The sequence below is a fragment of the Pleurodeles waltl genome, chromosome 7, assembly GCF_031143425.1.
Source record: "Pleurodeles waltl isolate 20211129_DDA chromosome 7, aPleWal1.hap1.20221129, whole genome shotgun sequence".
NCBI lineage: Eukaryota > Metazoa > Chordata > Amphibia > Caudata > Salamandridae > Pleurodeles > Pleurodeles waltl.
The window spans coordinates 1,346,863,349-1,346,880,888 of record NC_090446.1 but is presented as its reverse complement, the minus strand read 5'-3'; the positions used below and the strand labels follow the sequence as shown (position 1 = coordinate 1,346,880,888).

The window sequence follows — 17,540 nt, the reverse complement described above, 5'->3', positions numbered from 1 at the left end:
AAAGCTCAAAACACAGCTTTTTGCACTACATATTCCATAGCTTCCCTGAGTCTTACTAGTTCTTTTTAGCAGCTGTACTCCTTTGCTACTCATTGGTATAATGTTTAATGTAACTACAGTGTTTATATGTAAAACACCGGGATTCATCAGTGGCTAGGGCCAGGCAAACACATCTAGGGCCATGCTAATCATTACAATAAGCACAGCTATAATGTTCAACTTAAACATAACCCAAACCCTGACCACTATCTTAACCTTAGTCCTATCCAGAAGTCTACTACACTCTAAATCCAAATCATCATCATATATATATATATATATATATATATATATATATATATATGTAGCGAGAGAGAGAGAGAGACATTATAGTTAGGTTCAGATTTTACACAAGACTGCCAGGAGGTCTCTCTCTCTCTCACACACACATCCCTCTCACTCACTGTCTTCTGTTTAACTTCTAAACCCTTTACTCTCTCCCATTTCCCCTTATTTTTTCTTCCTACCTTTATCCCATTTCACTCACATTCCTTTGCAATGTACCTCGCACCCTCATTTTCCTTTTCCCTTTGCTCTTTCTGCGATTTCTCTTAATCCATTTCTCACTTTGCCCTCATACTCTCTCGCTAACTCTTTCATCTCACTCTTACCCACGTCTCTTCTTTCCTCGTCATCTTTTGCCCTCCCTTTCACTGGGTTCTCTAAAAGGTAGGATATAGTCAGCTACCCAGATCTGGTAACACACTCCCTAAATAAGCAGGTTGTTTGTAAAAAAAATAATTATAATTTAAAGTCACTTTGATACATGTATTTAACTTGCATCCTACTTGGTCACTAAGCAACACAAATCGTAAATCACAAATAGAATAATGCATTGTAATACCTTGGAGAAATACTGGTGGTCTGTAGACAACAGCCCCTGAAACACAGAAACTGGACCACAGTCTCTCAGGGATTAGCCCCAAGACTTTTGTTGTATACATCTCTGTTTCCTCTTACACCATGAGCAACGACCAGAGTGTGCACTCAACAAGCCTCTCACCTAACCTTTGACTCTCTCTCCCACCTCAGTCTCATACCATCATCCTCATGAGCAGACCACCCGCACTTCCCAGTACTGTGCATAGCTCAGGCAGAGCTCTCACAAGATCTTTCTTTCTCCTTTTCCCCTCCAGGTTCAGCCGGACGTGGAAGACCTGGACCCCAGCTTGCTGGGTGATGGGAAAGAAGAAAAGGAACACGAGAAGCTGGGCAAACTGCAGTACTCTCTGGACTATGACTTCACCAATGGCCAGGTATGGAAGAAGTATGGTGCCCAGCTGGAGGGGTGGGGATAGGCTCATGTGGTGTGTGAGTTTAAGGTGGGCACCTGTTATTAAGGGATTACTTTTTGGTCAGGTATGCTTTGTTATGATAACTCTACGTCTTTGCTGGGGGTTGGCTGGTGGGGGAGGTGGGATCTGGTAGGTACTTGTTCTCGCACTAAAAGTCAGTAACTCTCCTTGGTGGGTTATAATCATTCTCTTGCAGTTGTATGCGGCTCTTTATAAATACAAATTGCATAAAATAACAAGTTAGGAGCAATGTTAGGTTGGTTATGGTGAGAAACGTATGAGAATGGTGAGCCTGACAAAGGATCGGCATTTATAGTGGCCAGTCGTGGGTCAAAAATGGCTGAAAAGTGTCTGCCTGTTTATGACCTATAGAACCAGTTGGGACGTCCATCTACCATGAGGGCGTGAATGCTGGAATATACATAGCTGACTAGGTGGCCATCCTAATCTGACTAGTAGTATGAGCCTAATGGCTACAGTCTCATCAGTCATCATTGCTCTCACAGGGCAAAATACATGGTGCATTTTGGAGCACTGTATATGTAGGAGTCAATTATGAGTCAAGAATAGCTTGCTTGACTTGTGGCTGAATCTGCCAAAGTCATACAAGTCTTTCAGAAGGACTGACCTCTTACGAAAGCTCCCTTTACATTTCTACATATGGCAGCCTGCTTTGCTACTGGGCAGAATTTTGTCTTTGACGGCTGACACTCTTCCTCAGTCACACTGGCCTTTCAGGGTCACTGGCTTGCCAGAAAGCTCCTGATGTTCCTCTAGACCAGCCGAACTCTTGCGTATGGACCGTGGAGTGGTGACATTCACTCAGGGCATGGGTAGAGCACTGCCTAGAGGAAAGAAAACATTACATTTGAGATTGCCAGCACCAAATGGCAGTCTCAGCAAAAACGCCAAGGACTATAGGGTTCCAGAGGATAACATTGCCTACCCTTTAGAACAGAGATACTCAAAGTATGGCCCGGGCCGCATGCAGCCCTCCTGATGTTTAATTGCGGCCCCCTAGTGAACAGTGGCACTGGGCTGCTGTTCACTTGACAGCGCAGGAACAACCAGAAAGCTGCGACACAAACCGGAATACTTTATTTACATGTTAATTAAAGTATCAATATAGAAGAAAAGGTGTCCTATACAACCTTTCATTAGAAACACCTTTAGTTTTAAAGAATTCTTGCACTTAACTTAACATGCAGAAACATGATCAACTCTGCAAACTTTAAAAAAGTGTATTTTATCAACATGCATGAGCATTTTACCTTAGAAGATAAGATTATATCACTGCGTTAGAGGCATTAGCAGTGATAGTTTTCAAACATGATCTTGGAAACATTCATGCCGTCCCCATTTGGAAAACAATGCCATTATTGAACCAAGAGGCAACTCATCTGTAAGGTGCACTTTGTGTGTAGTCTTGCTAAATAATTGGAACAACATTATAGTTTTGTACAGCACATATCCTGAACTCGTATGTGTCAAGGGGCTCCTATATGTGGTAGTGAAGAAAAGGGAGGCAAAGTGAAATTAACCAATTGCCTAGGATCACACAATTTGGTTAAGTGGGGATGCCAGGACTGATAACCAGGTTTTCTAGTTTCACCTTTTGCAATTCACCGACCAGATGAGTGTCTCTTTCCCTCTCATGTTTAACATTAGATGTTAATGCTTTGACTTTAATTCTAGGGGCATGAGAATAGAGCATTGATGACACACAGAAACCATCGAAGGCTCATGTTGTTGTCCATACCATGCAGCTGCTTCACGTCCCCCTACGCCAACCTTTCATCACCCCAACCCTCCCTGTACTGGCATCTGTGCAGCCCTCGGGCATGCCACAGACAGAACTTTGCGGCCCCCAGGGAAATGTTTGCGAGTACCCATGCTTTAGAAGAATGCTATGGCTCCTCTCACAGAAGCTAGGCTTGTTGCTTCCGCTCTTGCACTTTCTTGGGATAGGTGATGGCTGGGCTAAGACACTAAAGAGCGGAAAATGGCCTCTAATTTCTATAACTTCCGCTGAGGCTGTATTTTGAGCCTTTCAGCGTCAGTAGAAATTAACTGGCTAGGACATCTGCACAGGAAATAAAATGGAGGTGACAAGTGTAGCCGGGTGAGGGGCATTGTGGGACAGCAGGCTCTGCGTTCCATCCCGTGTTCGCCGGGCCATGTTGTGGCTGATGGTTATTCGCCTAGACAAGAGAGAACGTCTCGGCTGCTTCAGGCTAGGACGTCATGGAACATTCTGGACTTCCAACTCTAATAAGTAGGGAAGGCTGTCAGAGGCTTTTGATGAAGACGTGTTGTGTCATTTTGTTCTGTCTTTCCACCTGGCAAAAGTGTTATGAAATTTCCAACAGGGGGTCGAACGCTTACAAAAACGTGCCTTTTTGTTTCTAAGTTATCCTGTGACAGGAGCACTCGATGCGAGAATAAAATGACAATTCTTACTGCCAGGTAGACAAACGGCAGAACAGGGCTCGTCCTTTTCTAGTTATCTGAGAGCTAAAAGCGCACCTGGAAAAATGTTTTCACATCACCCCTTTTTTAAGCATAAACAGCGAGCACACCCCTCTGCGTGTTGCTGGCTACACAAAATTCCAAAATGTTCTCTTACGCTCCATCCTGAAAGTACTTCAGCAAATTGATGGCACGTTTAAATCAATTACCAACGTTATCTCATACGGGTGCTTAATTTGTCAATACAAACGTGCCGGTGCCCAAACACACGGCTGCTGCAATTAGATGTACGAACACAGAATACTGAGCGTAATCCTGAAGCCATCTCGTGCCTCTTCAATCCATTTACAGCCGCTCCCTGCCACTTCAGCTCACTTTTGCAGCTTTCTGCGGGTTCCCTTTGTGATTCTTTTTCGTTTTTCTCTTCCTCCGTTTTTCCCAAATGTGTATTTTGCTCGCAGTAAATGCTCGAGGCTCAAAAATAGGTGCCGGTGCCCCGCACCGGAAACAACAAGCACAAATTAAGCACTGTCTCATACCCAAGTGGTACCGTTTTTGACTGAGGTAGAAACTAGATTGTGGTCCAAGCCGACTTGAGGGCCAGAAGTGAAAGAGCCATGTTCTTTTATGTGACGTCTCGAAAAATACATGCTTGACCCTCTCTTGTTGTGTGGCATGGCTGATTTCATGACGTCGACCTCATTTACGACCAAATATTAGCAGCAATTGCTACTTCTTTGTTGCAGCTGCTACCCCTATATTGCCAATTGAAAGCCAGGAGAATGCTTCCCAACCCCTGTAATTCAACCCCTCTAATGCTAAGGTTTATAAAGTAAACATGGTTTCAGCTTTTGCAGAGTTTTTGAAGCCAGTTGTTAGTACCGGTTATCAAGTGCTATGTGTTAACATTCAAGAGCCTGGAGTTTTTAATAACGGACTTTATTGTAATAAGTACAATGGTGCATGTTGAGTGTCAAAGGTGTTTTCGTGATGTTATTGGGGCCGAGGATCTGTAATGTTTTTTTACCATTTTGAGTTAGGTAAAATGGCCTCACTATTACCTTAAGTTCGATTATATCTACAATAATGTTATTTCTTAACCTTCACTCGTTTTGTACATAGTTCTAAATAGCCTTATTAGAACGGCCAACTTAGTAACATATTTGAGCACGTAAAATAGGAGGCGGGGCCTGACCTGGAAAAGAGGGCGTGGCTCCCAGGCCATCAGAGCCTGTGCTGCCATTGAGGAATATTGGAAGATCGGGCCTGGAGAGGGGGATGGACACTCCTAGCCTGGCCTAAACCATGAAAGGCTGCTGACACCGCCTGTGTAATGTAGGAGGCTGTGTAACGGATTTCAAAAGTGCCCAGCGCCCAGATTGGTGTGGAAGCCCTCTCTTAATAGTCCTTTCCAGCTCACCTGGAGCTCACAATGTGTTACTGGCCCTTCACTGGGTAACTGTGTGAAGAGGGCCAATATCGTTTGACACCTGGTGGCACCATGTGAGTTGGCAGGCCTGCCCTACACAGGCCTTCCAGACCCAGGCTTTGCCTTCCAGCCCTTCCCATTTTGGAATGTTGTCAGGGTTCCTGCCTGAAGGTTCTGCAATAAACAATCTGTTGGAGGTGACCCAGTGGCGACACAAGGGGTGTGGTGTTGGGCGGCTCTTCTACATGGCACCCCAAAGAACCAGCACTCACGAGAGTGAGTTTTATTTCTTAAAAATACTTCATATCAGTATTACTTTGTCCCTTGAGCATCTTGTCAGGTTGCATGTTAAAGATACATGCTTGATTTCCAATAACTGAAGCTCCTTACTTTACATGCCTACTGATGCCCCTGGAAGATTTTCGTGGAACTTGAAGCAACTTAGATTTCTGGCTAAAAAACTCCAAATCCAAAATATCGCAACCTCTGCATCACTCTTCTACACCTATGGCTATTTAAATTCGAACTAGCTAGAGGGTGGGATTGCAAACGTAAACATCTCTAATGTATCCAGTGAAAAGTATATAACATTCTTGTTCACTTTACATTGAGTGATTTGGAAAACATTGTTCAAGACGTGTGGCTGTAGATAAACATACTGTGCAAACTCCTGCCATTGAGTTTTGGGCTCGGATGTGTGCAAGTTGTTTTCTTCAAAGAAGTCTTTCGTGTCACGAGGTCGAGTGACTCCTCCTCCTAGTGATAGTGCGCAATGGAATCAACTCTATTGTTAGATTGCTTTCTCTCTTCTGTCGGGTTCAGTGATGTGTTCTGGGTCGACAACATTGTAGTGCTGTTTTTGTTTCACACATTACTTTCTTACGTTGGTATTGTATTCAATCACGTTCCTTGGCTATCTTCTGCGGGTCGACCCTTGAAAAGTTTGATCAGGCCAGGTCCTGCTTGGCCGCAGCCCCTCCTGGGCTTCGCCCTCTCGGGGCCTAATTTGTATACATCATGTCTCTCCACCATCCCTCGATGTTGATGGAACAGACGCCCTTCCGCTACCTTGCTTACTCGCGAAACGCAAAGTACCCGTGGACTGACCCATATCTGGACTGTAACCTCTGTTGTTTGTCGCCAGAACACAATAAGGCTGACTGCGACGCCTGGCAACTGTCGGGTCCTTCGACTAGAGATGTCGCAGAGGAGTGAGAAGAAACACCAGACCTTTTTGGTCCTGGCGACGTTGAGGTGGAACAACACCCACAGTCATTGGTTGCAGATGAAGAGGCTTTCTCCCTGGAAAACAGCTCCGGGGTTTGACATCAAAATAAACCTTGAGATGGAGGACCTCTCACCAGTACAAAAGTCTGTGAGTATGGCACCTCCTCTGCCCCAACACCATGCTGAACAGATTTCTACCAAGAAGCATGCAGCTCTTCTGGAACATCAGAGGCAGGTCTGCGGGCCTTGACCAACAGCTTCGGACGCACTGCCCGGAGCTGGCTCAGCACCAAAGAAGCCTTCAAAACCGAGCACCTCAGCTCTGACCACCACAGCGCCAAGTCAATCCTCTGTGCCAGGCTGACCCTCTGCATTGTCAACCCCCTTTAGCACCAAGCGGAACAATGGCATAGAAACAGACCATTTTTTCATCACGCTCCAAGTCCGACATCATTGCAGCAGTTGAGCCCATCCTCCACAAGGTACAGGAACAGCTTGACTCCAGAAAAAAGCAGGTAATGATACATCCTCATACAGGACGCATTTTGACCTGCCCTTTGGCCTCCACTGCTCCATCATCCAAACACCAGCTCTCATTCCAGGAGGGTTTGGACACTCCTGCACATGCAAAAATGTGCACGAAGGCGGACAAGGCTACCAGCCCCTTACCTCTTGCACCATCACCACCACAGCGTATCACCCCACCCTTACCTTCATCTTCACCACCTCATTCTCTGGGAGACCCTCTCAACATTACACGCTCAAGGGTCACAGCGTTGTGTCATGGGTGGGCATGGTGGAGGGAAGAACACTTTCGACTTTCCTCCACAAGGGGATCCATGGGACTCCTATGAAATAGAGCCACCAGGGGATATGGACCAGGATCTTTACCCTATATGCCCATCCCCTCCTGATGACTCCACATCCTTTCAAGAACTAATCAGCAGAGCTGCCTCTTTCCATAAAGTGAAACTTCATAAACAGCCACTGGAAGACACTCTTCTATACACTTGCTTCCACTCACAGAGCCACACAGTCCCTTCCAATGCTTAAGGGCATGCTTCACCACACTCCTGATATTTTTAAAGAGCTAGTCAGTGGTCAGCTTTCACCCAATGCACTGTTCGTAACCACTGCCCATAACGGGCAAACTCTCAGGCCAGGGGAGATGCCCTGCCACTGGATAAAGAAAGTAAGCGCATAGATGCAGCAGGGAAAACGGTATCAGCACAATGTGGCTATCACTTGTGCATTGCAAGCTGCAAGGGCCTCCTTGCAAGGTATGACAGAGCCCACTGGGACAAGATGGAGATGCTCCTCCAATATGTCCCTGAGGAGCATAGAAAAAGTGGTCAAGAGAGTGTTAGAGGGCAAGCTTATCTCTAATACCTCCATTCACTGTACCCTAGACTCATCTGACATCCCTCCCAGGGGTATTAATATCCAGCATTCTCCTCCGCAGACATTGATGGCTCTGCAGATGGAGGTCCAACAAAAGGTCCTAAACATGCCCTTTAATGGGGAACACCTTTTTGGCCCACAGGTAAACCAAACCCTTGAAAAGATAAAAAAAGACACAGAAACGGCAAAAGCATTGGGGCCACTTCAGACAGCAGCCCCCCGTAGTTCCTTTCATCATCCAGCATATTGAGGTGGCTTGAAGTCCACCTCCTCTGAAACCTCCAACTCGCCCACAGGGACAAAAGTTCTTCTCCAGGGGTTACTTTAGAGGATCATATAGGGACAACAACTCTAGAGGCAGAGGTAAGGGTAGTTACCCTAAAGCATCTACACCCACCTCCAAACCCTGACTTTCCTCTGCTTCCTCCTGACCGCACAACACCTGTCGGGGGACATCTACAAAACTTCTTTCCCACATGGCAAAGCATCACCTCAGACCGGTGGGTGCTGGATATTATCCAACATGGTTATTGTCTTGAGCACACTTCCATACCTCCCACCATTCCACCTCGCAAATACAGACATTCACCGGAACATCAAACACTACTCAAAGAGACGGTCAAAACCCTCCTTCTCATAGGGGCTATAGAACCATTCCCCAGCCATCAAAGAGGTACAGGCATGCATTCACTATACTTCCTTATACCCAAAAAAGACAGGTCTCTCAGGCCCACCTTGGACCTCAGGCCCCTATACAAGTGCACCCTTTCAGAGCACTTCAACATGGTAACCCTTCAGGATGTTATCCCACTTCTACCTCAAGGCGACTTTATGTCTACGCTAAATTTAAAGGACTTTTATTTCCATATTCCAATACACTCAGCCCATCACCGATATCTCAGGTTTGTGGTCAGTGGCAGGTATTACTAGTTCAAAGCCCTACCCTTTGGGGTCACCATCGCTACTCAGGTATTCACCAAGTGCCTTGCTGTAGTAGTTGCTCAGTTCTGCAGACAGGGTGTCCACGTCTTTCCATATCTGGATGACTGGCTTATCAAGGCAACCACTTACCAGTAGTGCCAAAACTACACGCAAGTCACAATAGAACTGCTTCAGCATTCAGGGTTCACTATCAACACAATGAAATCCCACCTCAAACCTCTAAAAATCCAGCCTTAACTAGGGGACAGCCTCAACGCAGAAGGAGGTTTAGCCTATTCCAATTCGGCAGGGATCCAGTTGTTCCAAGCACCCACTCCCTTGTTCCAAACCGGTCAACATCTCACAGTAAGGACAGTTATGCGTTTCGTAGACATGATGGCTTGTTGCATAGCCATAGTTCCCCTTGCAAGGCTTCTTATGCGTCCATTGAGGAATGTCTAGCACAACAGTAGTCTCAGACAGAGGGTCATTGGGACGATATAGTATTGATTGGCTGCCGCAGTCATCACTCTCTGCAGTGGTGGAACACCAACAAACTGTTGCAGGGCAGCCTTTTCTCGAGCCATTATCAGCAGATGACTCTTATAACAGATGCCTCACTCACTGGGTGCACATTTACAGGCTATTGTAGAGCAGGGTCTCTGGGACAACAAACAATAGGGTCTCCACAATGCTAGCTGTTCACCTAGCATTGAAAGCCTTCCTGCCTCACCTGATAGGCAAAGTTGTCCGTGTCCAGATAGACAATATAACAGTCATGTACTACCTTCAGAAGTAAGGGGGGACATGCTTCCCACAGCTGTCCCAGTTGTCCGAGGTTAGTGACCCTTTGGCGCCTGGCTCTAAACCTCAACACCCAGCTGTTAGTGGAATATCTCCTAGGAATGGACAACGAGTTTGCCAACCACCTCAGGAGGATAAGGCAATAAGTCCTTGAATGGGAACTCCACCCACAAATCCTCCTGCATTACATTCACAAATGGGGGTTTCCTCAAATAGATCTGTTCGCAACAACAGACAAAGCCCAAACTTCGTCTCAAAGTCCCCATACCCATAGTCCAGCGGCAATGTCGTGGATACTTCCCTATGCTTTTCCTCGTTTTCCTCTTCTTCCATTTGTGTTTTGGAGGCTTCGGCAGACATCCCTCACTCTCATCCTGGTAGCTCCCACATGGGCTTGACAGCCCTACTCGAACTCTCCCAGGTTCCGCACGAGAGGCCCCCCAACAGGCCAGACCTTCTTATGCAGAACAATGGAGAAATCAGGCACCCTTATCCCAAGTCCCTCAACCTAGTGATTTGACTCCTGAGGTCTTCGAATTTGGTTACCTTAACCTTTCACTTGAACGCATGAGTATTCTACAGGAAGCCTGAAGACCCACCACATGTGCCTGTTATGCGGCCAAGTGGAAAAGGTTTGTCTGCTACTGCCAGGCAAAATAAATTGGCCCTTTTAAAGCATCAGTACAAAACATTGTTTGTTATTTACTTAATTTACAAGTTTGAGGCCTAGCCTTCACCTTCTTGCCACACTAGCTACCAATCTTCAAAACAGAGAACACATCTCTGTCATCTATCTCAGTTACTGAAGCATTAATTGAAGGCCTCAAAAGGGTAATTTCTACCCAGGTCCCGCTAGCACCCTCATAGAATCTTAACATCATATTCACCCGGCTCATTACCCTCCATTTGAGCCCCTTCACACTTGCCTCCTTCAATTTCTCTCCTGTAAAGTGGCTTTTCTAATTGCTATTATTTCACTCAGGTATGTCAGTGAGCTTTAAGCATTAACCCTGGAAAAACCTTTATTCCAAATTTATAGGAACAAGTATGTCCTCCGCACTAACCCTAAATTCTTCCCTAAGGTAGTTTCTCAGTACCATCTTAATCAATCAGTCGACCTACCTGTTTTTTCCCCTCAACCAGACTCTGTTATGGAATGGGTTTCCTATGTTGGATGTAAAGCGAGCTCTCATGTACTACATTGATAGGATTACAACTTTTAGAAAGACTCACCAACTTATTGTTGCTCTCTCCCAGACTCATAAAGGAAAGTCTATATCCAAGTCAGGCAGTTCCAGATGGATAGTTAAATGTATTCAGACATGCCATGCTAAAGCTAAAAGGGTTCCACTCGCTCCTCCTTGAGCACACGCTACTCGGAAAAGAGTAGCCTCCATGAGTTTCCTGGGGAAAATTGCCATCGCTGATTTCTGCAAAACAGCTACCTCACATTTCACAAAACACTACTGTGTGAATTTTTGAGCCCACCAACAAGCTAATGTTGGTCAGGCGGTTCTCTGTGCCCTTTTCCAAACCATTGCAGTTCCCATGGGCTAGCCACCACTTTTTGGGGAGGACTGCTTTACAATCTGTGCACAGCATATGTATCAACAGTCATACATGCCTTGAATGGAAAATGTTACTTGCCCTGTAAGCATCAGTTCATGACATGCAATTCTGTATATTCACATTTGACCACCCTCCTCTCTGGTCACTTGTGGCTACTGCAGTATCTCCTAATTCTCTTTTCTTCTTATGAATGGACATCCCCTTACTATCAAGTAGTTTCACATTCCATCGTTACCTGCCGTGTGGGCAAGGCAGTCAAACAATGGAGTCAATGTCTATGAGCACTGTCACCAAGAGGAGGAGTCACTCTACATGTGACTCAATAGACTTCTTCGAAGAAAAACAACTTGCACACATCCAAGCTCAACACTAGGTGGCAGGAGTATGCACAGTATATGAATCTACAGGACTACTTACCACAAAGAGATGCTTACAAGGTAAGTTACATTTTCCTTGTGGTATGCTTTAGGCAATGATTTATGAGTTCATCAGAACAAGAACTCCTTTCTTGCCAAACCCACATTTCCACAAGGTGCTGAAGGATTCTCTTGCTTTATTTAGGTATGGGGGACTGTAAGTTTTCCAATGGTGGTCCCTCAAAACCTTTAAACTAGCAGATGTCAGTCCCTTCCCATGCTGTGCAAGGTAGGTTCCCATCTCTCAAGGAGGTCCCATCCCTTCAGGGGGCCCATTCTGCCCAAGGCTAATTATTAGCTGTCAAATACAGGAGACTCCTGAGCCCCTCCTTACATTCTGAAGGTAGGGTGGGCATCATTTTACATTACGCCACTGGAGGACCGGTGATTCTTATGCTGGTTTTAAGGACACTTCTGCTTGGGATTTCCTTTCTGAAAAAAAATGCCAAGTAGAACAAAGAAACACTCCAACAGCTCAGAATTCAGCTGTGCCCACAGTTATTCCACGTCAACACAAATGCAGTGTGGGCAGGCAGGATTCTTTAAATATGATGTATCACCCCTCAACATCACACCTTCAGTCACTGTTTACTCCATGGAGACTTTTACAACAATATGCACTGCAATACCCTGTGATCATATTTAACTCTTTAGAAATTGGGATAATCTGAGGGGTAGTCAATAAATAATATGGAAGGTAGTCAGTAAGTCCAGTTTTTCTAGCCTTGGGGAAAAATGAAAAAAGGAGTCGAGAGACATGTTGAAAAACTTGTCATTTAAACTAATAGCAATCAGAATTGCTAGGCTGGGGTAAAAAAAATTAAAAGCTGTAACCAGGACAAACAGTTAACTAAATCTAAAAGAGCTGCCCACGCTCAGGTAATAGATGCAGATTTCATTGTAGGGATGATGTTAACTAGTTATGGGAATACAAAATAGTCTGACTGTATATTAGAGTGGCTCGGAGAGACAGCAAAACATATGCCATCACAGCCGTGATGCTCCTAGATAAACAAAGAGAATTGAACCCATCAGAAACAGGATTTACCATCTTCTTTACATCAAGTTTCATGTTCCAACCTAGACCAAAAATTACCCTCTGATGCCTGTATTACACCTCTGACCAGGATATCTCAAATCACAACAATAGTATGGTCTCTCTACAGATCAGGTGAGGCAGAGTACAAAGGCTATTCTCACAACATGCCACAATAAGGACTGGATCTTGAATGACTAGGTTATCTCAAAAGAGAAAGTAGGTTATGGAAACAAGTTCCATTGCCACTGTAGACTATTGTGTCTTCTGTTCTAAATGTAAGACGAGCAACTATTTTGTAAACTATTCGCTTCCAGGGTGAAAATCAGGGCGCTATGATGACATCCAAACTGTTCAGCTAGTTTATAAGATAATTTCTAGTTTTAAGCATAGTTTATTTTTGAGATGTACTTCCTCACTGGCTTCCACCACCCTGGGTACAGTGCATCCAACATTTATGATATATTTAGATTCCAAAACGTGCAAGGCATTGGTTCTATCACCTTGTAAAGGATTCTTGGGAATCATATCAGTCCCAAAGAACATTAGTTCTTTCCATTTGCCATTCTATGACTCATGAAGTTGTTTGACAGTACTGTATGCCAGATCCTTATTCATTATTGCCCTAATGTGTCCCAGTGTACATTACTTTTCTCTAAAGGTTGTGCTTCCCATATATTATTTTTGGCTAGGGCAAATGATAGGATAACATAAATCACAATCAGTTTTACAAGTGATATGTTTATTTTTTTTATATCTCTGTCTGTTTAATGGGAACTGAGTTTCCTTAACATTAAGGCCTTGCAGTGCCCACACGCAAAAAACTTTTGAATGGACTCAATCATATATGAGTCAGAGGGGTGAGGTGGCAGTGTGCCAGTCTGTGACAGATGGAAGACCATTTTTTTGTGATGTAAAGGTCAATATTCTTAATATTCTCCCAATGTTTATTAAGATCCCTCTGAAGGAATTGGTGTGTGGGCTGTACATTGTAACGAAGCAGACTGGTCCGGTATCATCATTCTTTTTTTCACCGATACCTAATTTCTGTACAACAGTTTCTCTGTCCGCTTTGTTAGCTGGATTTGATGCCTCTTTTAAAATGTTAACTCTATAGCCTCTCTGTTTAAATCTCTCCATCATTTTGTTACAGGTTGTAATGTAGTTCTCTTGAGAACCACAATTCTGTTTGGATTTCAGAAATTCAAGTTAGGGAATACTCCATCGACAAGTGCGTGGATTGTTGCTTTGGGCATGCAGTATTAAATTCCCAGCTGTGGCTTTCCAGAAAAGACACATTTCACTAACAGAACACACGATAGTTAATCAAAGATTGAGGAATTCAATTGTGTCTTTACTGTAATACAAACTGAATGTAAGATTCAAATCATTGGTTTTAATAAAAAAAAGGTGGTCAATTCATCCTCGTCTTCCTTACGAATAAGGAAGATGTTGTCAATATAGCTGCGGATTAATACTATGCTGTTTGTCTAGTTCCCCATTGCCGGTGTCCAGAGCACGTTCTCCTCCCACCAGCCTATGACCAAATTAGCATAGCTGGGGGTGAAGCAGGTGCCTATGGCAGTGCCCTGCGTTTGTATGCACAACCTCTTTTCAAAGAAAAATATATTTTTATTGAATTATTTATTATTTGTATAAACATATGCATATATTCCAATAGATTTATTCATTTGGCCCTCAAATAACTTTTAGAGACTCATATGCCATCTAATACTGGTATATAGCAAATTTTTGTCTAGTGTGATCATTAGGCACAATACTTCTCGTTCTATTTTCTGGATCTTAGTAACAAATCCTTAGTATCTCTAACAAAAGAAGTCAAAATCTGAACATGTTGATACAGGACATGATCAACATAAATGGACGTATTCTCCAAAATGCTATTTCTAGATGGGATAAAAGGGCAGCCTGGAGGGTTGACCTGATCCTTATGGACCTTAGGTAACTGGGTATAGTGTTGGAATTGTGGGTGTTTCCTTTTTCAGAAACTGAAATTCATCCCATTCTAAGATGGCTGTATTATACAATTCATTAAGTGTGTCTTGCCTTGAAATCGATTTAATACTGTAAATCAGTCTTCCGATAGCAACCCAGGACACTCAACTGTTTCAAGGCCTCACCCACATACTGTTCCCTTGACAACACCACAATGTTACCCCCTTGTCAGAGAATTTGATTGCTACATTCCTATCAGTCTGTAGTGCCTGAAGTTGCATGATGTAGTAAAGCCTGATGTTGTGTAAAGCTAAGATTAGGTTTGGCCTTGCTTATTTTGCTGCTCATCTCCATCAAATCTTTTATTTTTAGGTCATTAAAAACATCAGTCTTATCCATAGCTTAGTGTGGGATGCATATGGTTTTAAATGTTGTACTTACAGAAAAAATCAGTGCTAATCCCAAACTTCTTAACATTCATAATGCAATAATTGGGATCTGAGGGAACAAACTTATTCTCCGTATCAGCATAATTTATCAGATTGTACAAGGTGCCCATCAGTGCAACATCAATAATCAACAAGTTAGATCCATCAGCTGCTGGTAAAATAACAGGTTCAACTTTGTTTATCCACATTGAATGTATCTTTGCAATTTAAGCTTCCAGATGAACTTAAATAAGTCAGTTCTGGTCTGCATAGTTCAATTGAACACTTGAACAAAATGGCAAACCCAGACTCAGCAAATGAGTTTCAGTTTTTTAAAGAGTTCTAGTTGAAAGGTTAACAACCCTCAATTTGTTTGTCTGATCCATTATTGTTTCTTGTGTCCACGCTCCTGTTTTCCCATGGTGGTCCTATTGTTTCTTTCTCCTCTATTGGCGTTTCTTTTTCTCACCCTTTTGTGTTTTTTATTCATATCTGGATTGTCGTTTCCCTGACAAAGCAGTCTAAAAGTAATTTTGTCATTATATATATATGTGTGTGTGTGTGTGTGTGTGTGTATATATATATACATATATATGTATATATATATGTATATATATATATATATATACAAATATATATATATGCATATATATATACATATATATATATATAGAAAATATATCTATCTATATAGATATATATATATATATATATATAATACCTATTCACGGTCACCACTGGGTAGTTATATTTAGGACCATGTTTCCATAGAAAAAGCATTTTTTGACTTGCCTATATTTTTGGCACCGTTTGGCGAATCTTAACGGAATTTTTTTAAAGTGTTGCAATGATATTTGTTGCTCACGGAAAGTGTTGGGGTGACCCACCAAGAGGGAATCCTGGGGAGCTGCTGTTAAAAGCAGCTGCCTGCTTGCTGTGGCAATGGGACCGCAGGGAGGCCTTGAGGCCAAAAAAGTGCTACTTTTCGACTAGTTTGTGCATGGAAAGTTTCAGGGTGATCTGTCAAGCGGATGCCAAGAAAAAAAGAAAGGAATCCCAAAACTTGTTTTCCTCGTTCATTTTTCCATACAAACTTTAGACACAGCTGCAGCCCAAACTGCTGAAACTATTTACTCTACATTTGGCATAAGGCAGGATTTTGGTCCAGAAAGAGTTATTTTTATGATTTGGTGTAAATCTGTTGACTAGTTTCTGAGCAATTAATGCTCAAATAAATACTTTATATATCCAGGGAAGCAAAACCTCAGTGGTTCCGACAGATCTCCGGCTGAGATCTGATTGGCTGCCAGCACATTAACAAGGAAGTGGTAGCAGCTATGTTAGGGCTTGGAACTCAGTCCAACGTCCTAAAAAAAGTGAAAAAATAGACATAGGGGGCAGGGTAGGGATACCCTGACCACATGGCCTGGCAGTTGGGTCCCACCTTGGGCCAAAAACCTTTTTTTTTTTTTTTTACATTTAGCTGCAAAGTTGTTGAGGATCTGTGGCAAAATAAAAAAAATAAAACAAGTCCAGGCTCCCGTGCTTGTTTATGACCCCCCCCCACCGCACAATGTGTTTGGGGCGAGGTGCCCTGCTTCCCTTAGCCTCTGAGACCCTATCTCCTGGTGCTGAAATGTAAATTAAAGTGAAGGTATACCATGCTGTCTCTCACCCTGAGTTTAAAGAGACCCCAGGGCCCCATCCCCGGGGCTGTGACACATCTTAAAAGGAGGGCTGCGCGGTCCCCTTCCCTGAGCCTAAAATGGCCCAAGGGACCCCATCCCCTGGGCTGACTCACTTACTGTGTCCCAGGAAGCCCATGACTGGGACAAAACAGTTTCCCTGTCCTCAGCAGCACTGGCAGAGAAATTTGTGTTTGCACCCTTCTGGCGGGAGCATATTCAAATCTCTCGTCAAATGGGAGAAACACTAGGGGGTTATTATGACCCCTGCAGTAGGTGTTAAGGTGGCTGAAGTACCGCCAACAGGCTGGGGGTACATACTGCCACATTATGACCGTGGCGTAGCAGCCGCCAGGCCGGACATATCAATCTCCAGTCCGGTGACCGCTATAGTACCGCCAGCGGCATTTTGAGCCAGCCTACTGCTGTGGTTTTCGTGGCGTTAGCAACTTCACGAGAACCGTGACCGTAGGCTCTACCAGTGACAGGGAATTCCTTCCCTGTCACTGGTAGGAGGCTCACCCACCCCCGTAAATACTCCCTTAGATGCCCCCACCCCACTCCATCTGCGCTTCCCCTTCCGATCCCCCACCCCCTCATACACGCACACACCCACAGACACACACCACACATACACCCACTCACTCACCCCTGCACACACGCATTCATACACGCATACATCCAGTCATGCTCGCACACATCCGTACACACATTTCCATTCTTACACATGCATACACCCATGCAAACAACACTACACCCACAGGCGCATTCACGTACAGACTCACACATTCATGCACACAACCCGCCCACACACACACACCAGCACACCCCACACCCCTCCCCTGTTGGAAGCCCAACTCACCTT

The 17,540-nt window shown here is 44.1% G+C and overlaps 1 protein-coding gene across 2 annotated transcripts in view; it reads left to right on the top strand.

The window, feature by feature from the left end:
• The window catches only part of SYT5 (synaptotagmin 5), a 413,979-nt gene that overhangs the window by 304,452 nt on the left and 91,987 nt on the right, over nucleotides 1-17,540 (top strand). For both annotated transcript variants that reach the window (XM_069200753.1, XM_069200754.1), the window contains one exon: nucleotides 1,176-1,295. In XM_069200753.1, coding sequence (XP_069056854.1) covers nucleotides 1,176-1,295 — 120 coding nt within the window. The remainder of the gene's footprint in view (nucleotides 1-1,175; nucleotides 1,296-17,540) is intronic.